The 15,694-nt window shown below is 38.2% G+C and overlaps 1 protein-coding gene across 4 annotated transcripts in view; it reads right to left on the bottom strand.

Moving 5' to 3' along the window:
* The window catches only part of LRBA (LPS responsive beige-like anchor protein), a 367,482-nt gene that overhangs the window by 175,376 nt on the left and 176,412 nt on the right, over positions 1 to 15,694 (bottom strand). For all 4 annotated transcript variants that reach the window (XM_039698441.1, XM_039698442.1, XM_039698444.1 and 1 more), the window contains exon 38: positions 640 to 764. In XM_039698441.1, the coding sequence (XP_039554375.1) occupies positions 640 to 764 (125 nt within the window). The remainder of the gene's footprint in view (positions 1 to 639; positions 765 to 15,694) is intronic.

The following is a 15,694-nucleotide window of genomic DNA, read 5'->3' as shown; positions in this document are numbered from 1 at the left end:
TTATGAAATGAGGAGTAACAACTGTAAAAAAAAAGTAATCTCCTTAAAATCACCAGGTAGAAATGATTATTACCATTTTGCTGCTTGAACAATACTTTGCACGTCAGCATTTGCTACTCTTTATTCCATATCAAATTCTTGCAGAAAAGCTTGAGGACTTAAGCAAAGATACAGTTTAGCTTGTAGAAGTGTTATTTCTCTTTTAACATATCTGCAATAATAAGCAGATATAACTGTGTTATATTTCAGTGTTAACTGAAATAATTGGTGTGGATTTTGAACAGGAAAAATTCTTCTGAAGTTACTAAAGTATAAGCAGGTAATTTATATGGAAGTCTGTCCAGGGATTAATGGCAAAATTGCATCCACTCTCCTTCTGCCTAGTGAGGACTGCAATTGTTGTATGCAAGGTGTGCAGCACCCAGCCCAGCTGAGGCGGGAAGAAGGGGCTCAGCAAACCCCAGCGCTGCTGCCGTGAAGGAAGGGCCGGGTTATCTCCATGGAAAACACACCGAAACGCAACGCCAAAAGCCTTTGCTCTGGGACCATTTACCAGCACCCCACAAGGACGAAGGCCCAGCCTCTCCCACCAGCTACTGTAACCTGCTGCTGGTGGCAGGAGGCAGACTGCACACTGACCATGCTCTCCGGCTGCCCTGAGCGTCGCTTCGGGATGTGTCGATCCGAGGGGGTTACGCACAAATCGTCGCCGGCGCCGCAAGTCATCTTCCCAGTAGTCGAGGCGCCAGAACTCACGAGGACGACTACAATGAAACAGAGGAGCCACATATGTTAGCAATTATCAACCAGCATGGTAGCGCTGAATTTCTGCATAAAGCTCTCCTTGTTTGCGCTGCTTTCGCCTTTTTTTTCCTAACCTCCCCCCCTTTCTGCAATCTTTTACTTAGGTATGTCCTTGAAAATAACAATATCACCTTCCAGTCTAAGGAACTCCTTTCCCTTTTTTCTTGGAAGGTGAAATGAGCACTAAATACATCATTTTGAAATGAATTGCTGACAGTGTGATCAGTTTCCCCACACTCTAGTGGCATGTGCTCCGATTTCAGCCTCATTTCAGCCTCAGCAGGGCACCTTTCTCAGTGACTGCATTTATAAACCAGAATAGGGAAAAGGCTATTATAAATATGGTATAGCATTACCTATATTAATCAAAGTCTGTCCCCCTTCATTTTTCTTCCTAATTTGTGCCTTTTTGCACAAGGTCAGTAAATCATGCCATGAATTCTTGGTCCAGAAAGTGTTAACTTTAATGAATACCTCAGTTACATGGTTATGTATGTGATAATAAAATATTACTCTGTTTAGATGTGCAGGAATTTAATTAAAATAATCTCTTAAAATATTCATTACATTTAGCCCCTGAGGCTTAGAACAACACGAGAAAATGCATTTCTTTTCCATTTACTGTTTTTAAATAAACCATTCCAGGAGAGTGAAACAGCAATCTATTTTCGAGCAAATCAGATTGCATTTCTGGTTTATGTAGTTGTGTTTTTACATTTAATTAAAAACTACATGTTATGATGTGTAATACTTGCTACATAGAAAGCATACTTTTAAAAATTACATCTAGAAAAGGTTATACCAAATTCATTATTTTCCATTTTATGCTCCAAATATAGCATAAATATAGAATATTTAAATTCAAATACAGATGCTCCAAATATAGATCTTTTTAATACGGTCATATATAAATGCCAGTTACTATCTGTTTAGATGATCATGAATGAATGCCACTGTAAAACAGCATTTTAGCCCAGAGAATGTACAGAAAATGCCAATATCAGTTATGGCAAATAAACAAACAGAAAATACCTGAGGCATAGAATAGCCACGATACCCTGAAAATGTGTACATTCAGACTAAAAAACATGGACTTTGTTTACAGGGCCAGTATTAAATAAATAGATGAAAATACATATATATATATATATATATTCCATTTCTGATCCAGGAGCTAAAAGAAAGTATACCTGTCAACACTGACAAATGAATAGGCACAACTAATTCACAGATCACAATGTTAAAAACACTTGCTATCTACATTCGTAGTTCTGAGGTTCAAAGGCAGAAATTAGTTTTATTTAAGGTAAATAAAGATTTCAAACAAATGTAGTAATGATTTGTATAACACTACTCTCAAACATGATTTGTAGATATTAAAAATTCTGACGGAAAATAATTTTATCAAAATGGAGGCTGTCTTTGCAGTCTTCATTAAAATTCGATGCCTATTTCCAACGCCAAAGAAAAGGCAGTGCTAGTCTTCATCTTCCTAATTGCTTAATTTCAGAAAAACACTGAAGTATTGGAATCAAATTCCCCAGTATCTTATTTCCACACTTGTCTGCATTACAGTCACGCTAAAATTGGGCTGCTCTGATTATAAGACCCAATGATTTTGGAATAATTAACCAAAGAAAAACTACAATATACAGGAAGATATGGGTTTATTCAAAGGTCGATTAATAACTTAAAATTCTCCATTAGTGATTACAGAAAAAAAGCAGAACACAGCTGGCTATGTGCATGCCTTTGATAGTCGTAGAGCATGGATAGGCACTTCATCATTCTGCCTTCCTACATTTATCTGTTAAAATTATTATCAAATATCAGCCAGGATGCAGTCGTGAATCACAGCCTGCTCCTCGTCTTCAGGGGAATGATACAATGAGGGTCTATTCATCAGGGTGGCAATCGGCACGAGTAATTAGTTCCCTGCACTGGGATCTCCTACAAAGCTTATTTCAGTCGGCACCACAAACATATGACAATGAAAAGCTAATGGAAGTCGCTAAAATTTGTTAACCTCTTCTGCCATCAATCCTTCTGGTGTTCTGGGCTGCAGTATTATGCAAAGATGGTAAATTATTAATTTGTCATTCATCTACCTCACCACAGCTTTGATAGAATTAAGTGATGCCATTCTTCTGGATAACAATTACAATTATAGCACATTACAAAACTATGCTAAAATTATTAGGAAAATAGGTAACAATGATCAGGCATGAAATATTATCCTGAAACATAATATATCTTTAATCCCTTGCTTTTATTTTCAGTTCTGCACATGAAATTTGCATAGGATTCTATCTCCTTCAGTGGTGCACTGATTATTCTCACACAACTACACAACCACTATTAGACCGTGTATTTCAGTATTTGTAAGTATTGGCAACCACTGCATTATGAGGGGGAAAAAAAATTATCTACTCTTCACACATATAAAAACATCCAACAAAACCCTGCAAAGCCAAAAATAAACACCTGTGTTGACTAATTGTTACAAGTGAGCCATTTTTGAGAGCAGCTACTGGGAAAAATGCATTTTTGAACCAATATAAACCAGTACACCACACAGCTAATCCAGCACACTGCCCTACTAGTAAGAGCAATTAACCACCGCAATCCCATCCCCAAAAGGCAATGCTGTACCATGCTTTGTACCTCTGCACCAGGGGGGGACAGACAGAAATATTGCTCTGATTTGGGCAGAACTGACTGCTGGCAGACTGAAGGACTGTGAAGCAAAGGGCCAAGGAGGCAGATTTTAGGGAAACTACAGGGGACGTTTGACAACAGGAGTTCCTGGCCCTGCAGGAAAGGCTGCCATATGGACTAAAGGTGCTATATGGACTGGATCGATGAACGTAAGTACTCAATTAGTCTAAATGCAAGAGCAACATCACTCAGGGGATCAGGGATTTATGAATTATAAATCATATGATTTGCATGGATTTGTCAGGGCCCCCTCCAACATGATACATGGTAATTAGTGGTTCCTTAGTAACAATATTGACTGAATCGAAACAAAGCTTTTATATTAAGTGTTTTATTCAAATAGCATAACCATTACCTTGTTTCATTTTTCCAACAGTTTCCCAAATTACCAGGTTATGCACTCAGAATTGAGAGAAAACCTTCGTCTCATTCCCACGCACCTAACTTCATTGTTAAAATTGTACAGAGATGAGATCAAATTTAAAATGACCAATATAACCTGTTCCCTCAGGATTTTGTGGCATGAAAAAAATAAGTCACTTCACTGTGGGCAATGAGGAGAAGTCTAAATGCTCATTTATCTCCACCATCAGAACAAGAGACCTGTATTTCCTACTAGTTTCAAAGATTAGGACAATTGGAGAGAAAACATACCAACCAACTGCAGTACTAGTTTTGTTATGGTGTCATAGCAAAGGTATTTTAGACTTGGAAACTACCTATTAGTCCTCATACCCTTATAGATTTAAACTGAATATAAATCACACCAGACAACAATGAGAGGATAATGCAATTGCTAAAGAATTACTTCTTGTAATGTCTTACCCCACTGTGTATTTTGAGATATTCTGCCATCCCAGAAAAGAAACACTCAAGACACCAGTGTGGGTTGTAAAGGGACTGTGTGAGGTAGGGAAGAGGAAAGAAAATGCAAACCTACAAAAGCAACATTTTGAGAGGGCTTAGGGTTGCACTCAAGCTACCAGTTAAGTGAGAATGGATTTCAGCACGCCACAGAAGCCCCCACTCAGACCCTCAGATGAGTGAAGTAGTAAATAAACAAATACAGAACCGAAAAGAGAAACAAAGAAAGGCAAAAGAGCACAGTGTTACAGAAATCTTCAGAGACAGAAGATGGCTGGAGCTCTAAAAGACGTCTTTCATCTAGAAGGCTTTTTAAGCTTAAGGCAAGAAAATCCACTTCCACAAAAGGCAATCACAACGAACTTAAAAACAGAGAAGCCTGTGTGAAGATACCTAGATAAATTTTGAGATTACACACTCCTTGTCAGAACTCTAACTGGAGAGTTAAGCAGATGAGTCAATCTCCAAACCTAATCAATCCTTAGTCTCTTCACTAGGACCAACAGCAAGGCAATCAATCAGTGATGACAATTCCTAAGGCGTAGATGCTCAAACACTGAGACTTAGGCTAAATTTGTTTCATAGACAGCCAAAAAACAGAGTGGCAACACCACACCATGGATCAGGAGCAACAGTACAGATCTGAAAGGAAGTCTAAAAGAAGGCCAGTTCCATGATTTCATCATCACCAACTACATGTCTACTCCATCTTCTGGTCATAATTTATTACACACTTTGGTTGCAATGGCTCATCAAATTCAGAATATCAGGTATTCTTTCTAAATTACACAAAAAAGCAATCTAAGAGCACAGACAGTGGTGTCCAACTTTAAAGGAAAAATAAGCCAGATTATTTTAACACTGCTCAGGAACACTTCTTGGTCTACAACTAGATATCTTTTGCTTCCATGTAAAATGTTTCAAGAACTCAAACCAGACATCTTCTGCAATAGACACAAATATTTTTCTCAAAAAAGCCAAAAAACAAAACCAAACCTACAAAAACCCGAACAATAAGCATTTGCATTTGAATCACAGAATCACAGAACTGTTTGGGCTGGAAGGGACCCTAAGGATCATCCAGTTCCAAACTCCCTGCCCCGAAGAGGGACACCTTCCACTAGACCAGGTTGTTCAGGGCCCCATCCAACCTGGCTTCGACCACTTCCTGGGATGGGGCATCCACAACTTCCCCAGGCAACCTGTGCCAGTGCCTCACCACCCCCACTGTGAAGAACTTCCTGTCAATATCTAACCTATACCTGCCCTCTAAATGTGAAGCCATCTACCCTTGTCCTGTCACTCCATCTTCTTGCAGAAAGTCCCCCTTCATCTTTCTTGTAGTCTCTTTAGGTACTGGAATGTGCTGTAAGGTCTCCCTGGAGCCTTCCCTTCTCCAGGCTGAACAGACTCAACTCTCTCAGCCTTTCCTCACAGGAGAGGTGCTCCAGCCTTCTGATCATCTTCTTGGCACTCTGGACTCACTCCAACCAGGTCCATGTTGAGGACCCCAGAGCTGGATGCAGCACTGCAGGTGGGCTCTCACCAGAGCAGAGCAGAGGGGCACAATCCCTTTCTTTCCCTGCTGCCCACAGTGCTTTGGATGCAGCCCAGGACACGTTTGGCTTTCTGGGCTGAGAGTGCACACTGCTGGGTCGCGTTCAGCCTCTTATCCACCAGCACCTCCAAGTCCTTCTGGGCAGGGCTGCCCCCAATCTGCTCATCTCTCAGCATTGATTTGATTGTCAGTCTGAAGGTAAAAGTGCTGAAGTTCTGGAAAATACTGCAAAACCTTTGGTGGAGTATCTCCAGCAGACTGCAGGGCATCTTGTAATGTAAGAGGCTGCCTGATCTTGCAAATTGAAATCCATTGTATTTCCATGGCATTCAGCTGGATGTCCAGAATACTAACTAAAATCTCTCATATTTTGTATATAATAGTAAAATGCAAGGTATATTCCACTAACTGACTTGATAAAAGGTAATTTCAGAAAACAAGTGAAACATTTCCTGAAGCAATTCAATGAGCTTTCATAAACTGTGAAAATATTTGTTTTTAATCTAAAAAACCAAGTTACACCAGAGCACACAATAAGCATACAAGTAGCCAACATGTCAATAAATATTTATCTAAAAAATGTTTTGTACACATACAGATATATTCCTAGCCTGTAACATAATAAAAAAATATATAACACACTTTGGAAGATAAAACATTGACCTTGATGATGGCAAAGCAAATGCTGGTAAGGTTAACAGGTAAGTTCTCAGCAGCACTACCAAGTTTCCCATTTCATGCAGAGATCCCATGCACAACTGTTTGCCACATGGCAAATCAGAGTACTGATGCAGTAGGGAAAATTACTTTTTCTGTAAATCAGGTTCCTGATCTGATTCCCACTTTGCCCGTACTACCAAAGCAAACAGGAAAAAATTTGATTAGTATTAAAAGTCAAAGTTGCAGCTAAAATATTACTCAGCCAGCTACATTCTGTGTGTAATTCATAGCACTTCACTGATAATGTATCTACTTCAGGACATGAAAGATTAATAAAGTCCTGATAAGTGCACTGAGATTTTTGGAAATGCTGCCTACATTTCCTATACTTTCTTCAATGGCACAACCTGTTGCAGTTCAGCTCTCTCTCTCGCTCTGAGCTGCATTCACACAAGCATTTGTGTGACCACTCTAAACCAAATCACAGTAACCAGCTGGGATTATTAGGCTTCACTATTTTTATCCCATTTTGTACCAGTGACCTGTTCACCCTGCAGCCTCACCAGCAATTATGTGACAAAAAATAAGGGAAAGAGATGTGCAGGTGAAAGAAAGGAAGGAAAGGACGAGGAAGAATATCAAAGACTCATGTAATCACACTCTAATATTAACAGAGTCTCTGCCTTTTCATGTTATCTTCATTTGCCCCAAACATAGTCATTCATATTCCATAGTTTCAGGATACAGACTTCTACAAATAGAAAAGACTGGGAATCCTTAAGAAAAAAAATCTCATGTGCAGGCAGGCTCTTAATCTCTGCCACAGTTACTGTTGCAGTAACAGGAACTGGTTATATCAAAGGCCCAAGGCCACTGAGTACAACTTCTTTGGCATAATATCAGTTATGAGAAACACTAATGTAATCCATTAAATCAGTATAGTCTATTTACTTCTAACCCTCCTCCAAGAAAACATTTGGCTTTGTCTGTAAAGGATTTTTTTTTTTTTGTAAAAGGACCTTTGCCTTTATCTGTGCTTCAATTTTATCAAAAGGTGCATGTGGAGGGGGGATTTTCCTGGGTTTGCTGAAGAGAGAGCAGAGTCATTCTTCTCCGAGTCTTTCAGAAGAAAGAGATGTGAAAAGCAGGCTATGAACTTCAGGCACAACAAGTGCATGGACTTAGCACAGAACTCTGAGGACTCAGCACAGTTGTAGGGCACCTTTGTACAGTTTAAACCTCAGGTGCTTCCAGTGTAGAGGAGATGAAGGGAACATCAGCAGGGGAAGCCTGCTGAAACATATGTTTCATATGTTAAGATACATAAACATACAAATTTAAACATGTTTATATTTCCCCATATAAACACGACAGTACAAACAGCACAGATCTGCAATTCCTAAATTTTGCATTTTAAAAACCAGTAGAAATGCAGTTAGTATGCTTCTATACAGTAAATAGGAGATTATCCCTTTGTCTCACCCATTAGGCACCTCAGCTACAACTTCTAGCCCAGGACTGCTAATTTCTGTGTTTTCATGGAATCATATCAAAAACCCATTCCCACCTAACTATCATGCAAACAAAACCAGAAGAACAATGCCAATTTCAGATATCACAGAGACTCTTTTCTGCACTGACAAGCTTTGAATTCCTCATTTAAAAAGCAATTCAGAAAAAATGTCAACTATAAATGTTTCAGTCTCCCTTTATGCATTATAAAGCACCATGTCAGAGAAGACAAGCCCACCTTTAAGGTGTTGCTGTCCTAGATCATGGTGCTATTAACCTCCAGTTTAAAAACAGTTCTGTTTATGTATGAGTTTATGTAGGCTCTTCTTTGATCTTTATTAACCCCTTGGTAGCTAACCACAGTCCCGGCTTTTTGGAGCATTCTTTGAAGTGCTGGCATTCCAGTGCACACTGATACTTCAAAGAGGGCTCACTTAAGTACATGGTACAGTTCTAATCATGTATTCTGCAATCCCTATCTTATCTTAGGCTGATCTTATAATTATCAGTCTAAAATAAAACTGCACTTCCAAAGACGTCACCATGAGACACAGTTCAATCCATGTTGCATTTCTGTCAAGATTAATTATAAATGAAACGAAATGAAAACTACTCCACTTTTCTACCAGAAGTTAACACGAAAACTTTCTTTTGGCTTGCAGCAAAATTAATTCATGGTTCAGACATGGAAGAATGAATGTATAGCAAATTTGCAGTGGGACGCTTTGGCTTGGTTCCTCATAAATCTTTGCAGATGTCACACATCCTACTCCTGACTGCAGTCAACAACATTTGTTTTACAAAGTAACTACAGACCCCATAAACTGCTATTCATATTGAAAATAACAATAATCCCCACAATATACAAAAAATAGCTACACTACATCTTGCTGGAGGCTTTTTGCTTTTTGTCTGATAACATGGAATTTTTGTCTGCAGTACTTGCCACCCCTTCCTTGCCAAAGTGAGCAATGGATTATAAGAATATGTTGAAGGATACAATATGACAAATGCTCAATCCTAATCTCTTTACCCATTCCTGTTGATTCTGATGCTTTCATTTTAAGCGCATGCATAGGAAGTTCCTATTTATTTTCCCACTAATTACAGCAACAGCAGGTTTTCTGTGAGGAATACTTAATTGAAAAATTGAAATATTATGATTAAGATTAATTCTTTCCAGTAGCTCGGGATTTGACATCACCATCTTTCAGCATTTGTGGATATAATATAGATCAACTTTTGACCAAAACAAGAAAATCTGGTCAGTTCTGTGATTTTGTTTGTATATTGTTCTGACCCCAAAAGTATTAAACACAGGAATTATAGTAAAGCTTTTCCCAAAACTCTTAGATTTGACCTGCTGCAAACATTTCATCTCTTCTAGACGAAACAGGATGAAATCACACTCCCATATATCTGCACTTTAAGACCTGTGGCTAACCTGTATCTTTTTTTTTATAGCTCTCTTAACAGCTGGATACTTTTCTTGCTTCCATAAAAATGTAATAGTGTACCCCTCTGATTCAATAAATACTTTTTTGCTCTATGTTCTTTTACAGGAAGTTTTTTTTTTTCCCCCTTTTGTATATATATTTTCTGAGTCCTCTGGCAGAAAGGTCTCAAGTAACTGGGTGGTTTTATTTGATTTTTGAGGGCTTTTTTGGTATTTTTCTTTTTTTTATTTTGCTTTTGGTTGTTTGGTTTTGTTTGTGTTTTTTGAAGTTAAAATTATTATCTATTAACCAAATTAACTTAGCAATTCAACAACCACCACAGAGAGCAACAACAAAGATGACTAAGAAATTTAGGTACAACCTTTTTTTTTAACATAGAATAATAAAGAGAAGACAAACCTCCCTGAAGTGTCTAAATGCCTAAATATCAAATATATATTAATTTTACCTTTTTATTATGGACAGAATTTGAGTGTATCCGGGGACACAAGGAAATTCCCCCTTCAACCTCTTGCTTAATTATGAATTAATTTGAACATCCTTGTACCTCTGCTTGAAATTATGGAAGGGGGAGCAGGCAACTCTCTAAGGTTCACAGAACATTTGGCTACTATTAAAACAGTATCTTGGGAAAGAAATTCTCAATTCAGATTGCAGGTTAGGATACTGAAGCCTTAGACACACCCAACTTCAGTATCATCTGCATTTCCTCTACTCTCTGATACAACTAAAATCAAAGCTTCAAAAAAAAATCCCAATCAAAATAAAATCAAATCAAGTATGATTTGATTTAAAAGTTAACACTTCTGTCCAAGATTCAATTCAGGACTTAAAATCTGAGGGTAGCAAAATCTGGGAAATGACTTCATTGTGTGATGATTGCAGGAACACATGTAAGAGAGAGTTGAAGTAACTGCAAACATAGGACTGTGCTCTGAGACAGGAAACAATAAGCACAAGGCAGCAAGACCACTGAGAAGCACATGGAGCAAGATCCTGTTTCCACACTAGCCCAGCACCCTCAGGAAACAGCAACAGGACTCAACTCCCTTTAAAAAGGCTTAACTTATTAAATAAATTTCTCCCTTGAAAGCCTTGCAAACTATCTCTTAAAAAAAAAAAAAAAACAAAGAAAAAAAAATAACCCCAAAAAACCAGAAAAAACTACAGCACTGAATGATGAAGTACCATTTTCTGGACCACACAGACAATTCCGTATTTACTGAAGATTTAAATAAAGGAAATGGTAGCCTGCAAACACACCTTCTCTTCTGTTATATGTGATCAACAAAGCAGGAGACAAAAGGTTAGCAATTCACAGGCACTGCTGAGGGGGGCAAGTTCAAAACTGTTACTTGACATGGTCCTCTGAAAACCATTTAAGCTACTGAACTGCCTCTTGAGATCCACTGATGCCCCAAGGGTCAGGAAGTTTGTGAAGCCCTCACAACACTTACAAAACAGAAGTGGGGAAGCCATCCTTATCGATGTTACAGAACGCACCAAAGGACTACTTGTAGTAAAGAATGAGCAATGTTAAAGTGCTAAACCACCCAAGGTTCCTTTGATAGAGTAATCCAAGGGCTTAGCCCAGGATAAAACCTTGTACACTGACACATCAGAAGCTGCTAACTGAGAGGATGCAACTTCTTTTCCACAGGTACGCCCAGAAAGAAACTTAGCAACAGAAAACTTGGTAAATGTTTTTTACCAAGTGATTCAACTGATCAATACAAGAGATATAATAATATTCTTTCCTCCACATTCTTTCTCCTCAAGATTAATACTACATGTTAAATCCAACATTGCAAAACAGTATTGATAAAAGGACTGGAAAATGAAAGCTTAAGAAGCAACAAATCAGGAAATGTTTCCTCTTTCATTTTGGTGATTTGAGCGCAAGCATAACACGCACAACTTCATTCTCCTCTGCATTGGCATCCATAGAGGTGTGTTTAAAAGGATGAAGTTTCTTCTTCAGGGCAATTATTACCTCTCTTGACAAGGCTTCCGGCTTCTCTCTCTTCATCTAGCTACTCCTTTATTAGTTTTTAAGAGAAGTTCACCAAAAAAACCCCAACCAAACAACCACACACAAAACCCACCAAAACAATATGAAAACCAACATACCTCTTTAGGTTCTTTCCTAACATTGAAACAACTTTCTCAATATTAAGCTGTTCTTCTCAACACAGCAATCCTATCACAGAGGGGAATGAAATGGAAACAACACTGTCACTCCCAATGGGAAGCAACTCAGCACCACCAAGAAACTCCCCACCAAAGAGGAGAACCGGGGACTCTGGAGTAACTCACATGGTGCTGCAGGCAGACCCCATCACTGCAGCAGTGCCATCAACCACTCAAAGGGCTCCTTGTCCCTGCAGAAGAGGCCATGAATGAACTCAGAGGACAGAAAGAGCACAGGAATGTCTGTACCTTTTCTCACCAAAGGTCTAACCTGAAATTCTGTATCCCAAAATGTCAGTGGTGGCTTATGGAAGAGCAAGATCCATCCAATCAGGTACAACTTTTCCCCAAGCACTCTGCCAGTTTCCAACTATTTTCAGCTCAGGGGATTTCCTGAGTCTAATGTGGTTTGTCTATTTATACTCCTTCTTCCTCCTAATGCATTTCTCTTCCAAGTACTCATCCACAGAGACTTCAAATAAATCCAAGTATCAGGGCTCTCAATCCTCAAGCTTGGGAAGAATTACTGCAGTGAAAAACAACGAGGTGGAACTGTGCACATTTCTGGGAATGTTCTAACGTGTCCCTTCAGCACTCAGGTAAAGGGTTTTTCAGAAATCTTCATTTTTGGACTACAGAATTCCACCTATGTGTTCATAAACCAAGTATCTGTGTAGTATGTGATACTGCTCATGTTCACAAAAAACTATAGTTGGGACAATGAAAAGAGAAATCCTTAGGTACTAAAGAAACTCCTAACAAAACTATAAACTTCCTATTTAAAATGTGGAATGCAAATGTGAGAAGAGAACAGTTCTCTGTAATAACCATACAATTCACAATATTTTTTGCTAGAGATGTTAATTCTTGTTTTATGTAAATTCTTCAGAGAAGATTATTTAAGACCACACCACTCTTAAATTATGGTGCAGATACTTATAAGCATAATTTAAGTGTACTGCACCATAATGCACATTTTCTTCCTTGAACATAATCTCCCTCCTGCATATATAAACTGTATCTGTAATTATCTCTAGTCACACCTTTCTCCATTATTCAGCTTTAGAAATAACCGTGTATTGTCCCTGCTAAACTAAGCTAACTTATTTTTTTTAGTAGCCAATGACAAAAAAATGACAAAACTCAAGCATTTTTATACAGTTTGTAACACAATTTGTTCAAGAAACCTTGTTTACCAAGTATATTACATCCATCACAGAAAACACCCATAAAGAGAAGTCATGGTAACAGACTTGAAAAGCATGGGTTTTTTGCAATTAGCCTCTCTCCTGACAGAAGAGTCAATTTAGACTGACACTCAAAATCAAGAAAAGACTGTTTCATTTCATCATGAAAATTGAATGTTTTCACTTTCCTTTTCAGAACAAAAAGCCTATATAGTTTCTAAGAGATTTCAAGGATAAGATAAAATTAAATGTTTTCCATTGCTGTAAAAACACTAATGTTTTCATGAACAAAGCTCTAGAAAGAATAAAAAACATTAATTTACACACAAACTAGTTCAGGTTTTTTTAAGTGACTTAGGAACTTTAATTTGGACTGCCTCAAGTACAGAATATACACACAGCTACTTGCACTGGAGTTTGCAACTAAAAATTGATGATACAGTAATGCAAACAATGGCAAAAAGGTTCAAATAAAACCTGATCTTCTGCTACAACTTCTCAAGGTCACAGGATTCATTTTCAGTATCATGCACCATTAAAATTTACTTTGTTGTACCAGTCACTAAGAGGGATAGTGAATATGGTTTTCACAAAAGGGATGGCTTTCATCTAGACTTTCACCGTCTTTATAGGGAATAACTTTGCTTAACTTTGGAAATGAAATACATGTGTGAAGCTATATGGGCAAGCAGCAAATCACAGCAATAGCTACGGATTACTTACCAAACCATCTGATAGAAGTAACCAATCTTCAATACTAATCGCTGCAAGATGGTATTTTCCCCAAAAATTTCCCATCAGGGAAGGGGGCAGTGAGGGGATCACAGACAGACTTGCAACCATCACAAAGATTATGCACAATGCACAGGATTTGGAGGAGAAATATTAATTTCTCTTTACTCTATTTTAATAATTGGTAATAAAATTTGTCAAGTCAAAGTCAGCTATGTTAAGAGAACTTCAGTTCAGTTAATTTTTCACATAGAAGCTGCTGTCCAAAGTATTTCTTTGGTTGTTTCTGTACAAAGCTGCCAAACATGGCCCTGCTAAAGGCTTTGGAAGTCCACAGTCTGTATACAATCAGTAGGTGTTTGCTGAGGCAAAACACCTTTGAAGATGCTGCCCATCTTTCCCTGGGTTGTGCCTCTCAGGCCACCCCATCACACCCAGAACTGTGACCTCAAGAGCATCAAACCCACCGAGAACAGTCCTGGGTTCTGTCCACAACAAACAGGCACTAATCCCAAAGACCAACAAAGAACAACTCCTCCTGTCCAGCATTTTATCTACTACAAATAAATAGTAATAACAATAATAAGAAAAAAAATCTCTGAAATATTCTCCCTCTCTCTCTCTCTCTGAAAAAAAATCTCTGAAGTGGCTACTCCAGAAAATTGAGACAAAGAAAGTTGCAGTTATCTTTCATCAGTGCTATCTTCCCAACAACATAAGCAGCACAAAGAAGAAAGTTATTTCACCAGATACAGCAGAGGCAAAAAGCCTATGAAGCACCAAAGAAAGCATCTTGATGTCATGGGAGATAAACATGTGAGAGGGGAGGGAGAGAGGAGAGCATCTGCTGGGGATGAAGCACAGAAAAGAAGACAGTGTTGGGAATCAGCTGGACAAGAGTCAGAGTAGAGAAAGGGGGGCAAAACCCAGGTCTGGCTGGACAAAAACCTGGGAAAAGTAATAGAAGGTCAGAAAAGAAATCTGAAGAATCAATGAGGACAGAAAATGCAGTCAGACAATAACAGAAAGAAAGCTGTGGGGGGGAGGAATATTTCTTCTATAATGTATTAAGAGAATGTGACATAAGCGATCCCGTTTCTATTTCACCCTGAAAATTGGACCTCATAATCTTAATCCTGTCCTACAATATTAGTCTGGTGCTCCTTTGTTATTTTTCAGAAGAGAAGGGGTGAATACTGTGTGTATGTGAATACTGAACACAGCCTTTCCACTTCCAAAATTTCCCTGCCATGAAGTAAACTTGCAGCTGCTCCTTAAAACAGCAACAATCTCAATCATACAAGTCATGTCTCACCTACCTGACCACTAAAAAAATATTTAAAATAAATATATCATCACTCAGCTAAAATCACATCTTAGCATCTTCATGGAAGTTAACAAATGAATTAATACAAAATGCTTTTTAATGATGTCACTATGAGGTTCTTTAAGCAAGGACAGGTAACACTGCTTATGCTGAATTTTAATGTTTGAATCAGGAGCCTGCTGCCTTAATCTGACACCCACTACAGTATGGCAAAGCTAGACAATGTTTTAGAAGCACAATGCAGAAATACAAAAAAACCCAAACCAACCTAACACAAAAACCTTTTAAAATGAGTGACGAGGGCCAAAAAGCACATTAGTGTGGGTATTGGGTAAAACTGCATGCCCTGGTTCACAGTTTTGATATGGCTTTTCTTTCATCTGTCCTTAAAATGACAATCCCTCAAATATTTATTTTAAAGGGTGCATCAAGGACTAGTAAACATTCAGGTTGAATCCTGCAGTTTTCTTATTCTTTAGAAGTTTAAGAACAAAAATATTTGCCTTCCTTGGGTAGGCAGGGTGCTCATGCAGGTTATTTGGTGTGCTCATAATTTTAAAAATATTGTTTCAGTAATCAAATTTTAACACAGCTATTTAGGAGCAGAGAACATTAGAGATTTATAACAAACCCCACAAATACTAATGGCATAAAATAAACCCAGTGAATAACTCTTTGGGGTTTC

The sequence above is a fragment of the Passer montanus genome, unplaced genomic scaffold, assembly GCF_014805655.1.
Source record: "Passer montanus isolate IOZ18808 unplaced genomic scaffold, ASM1480565v1 scaffold125, whole genome shotgun sequence".
NCBI classification, from domain to species: Eukaryota; Metazoa; Chordata; class Aves; order Passeriformes; family Passeridae; genus Passer; species Passer montanus.
The sequence above is the reverse complement of the archived record's forward strand: the minus strand, read 5'-3'. Positions and strand labels throughout refer to the sequence as shown.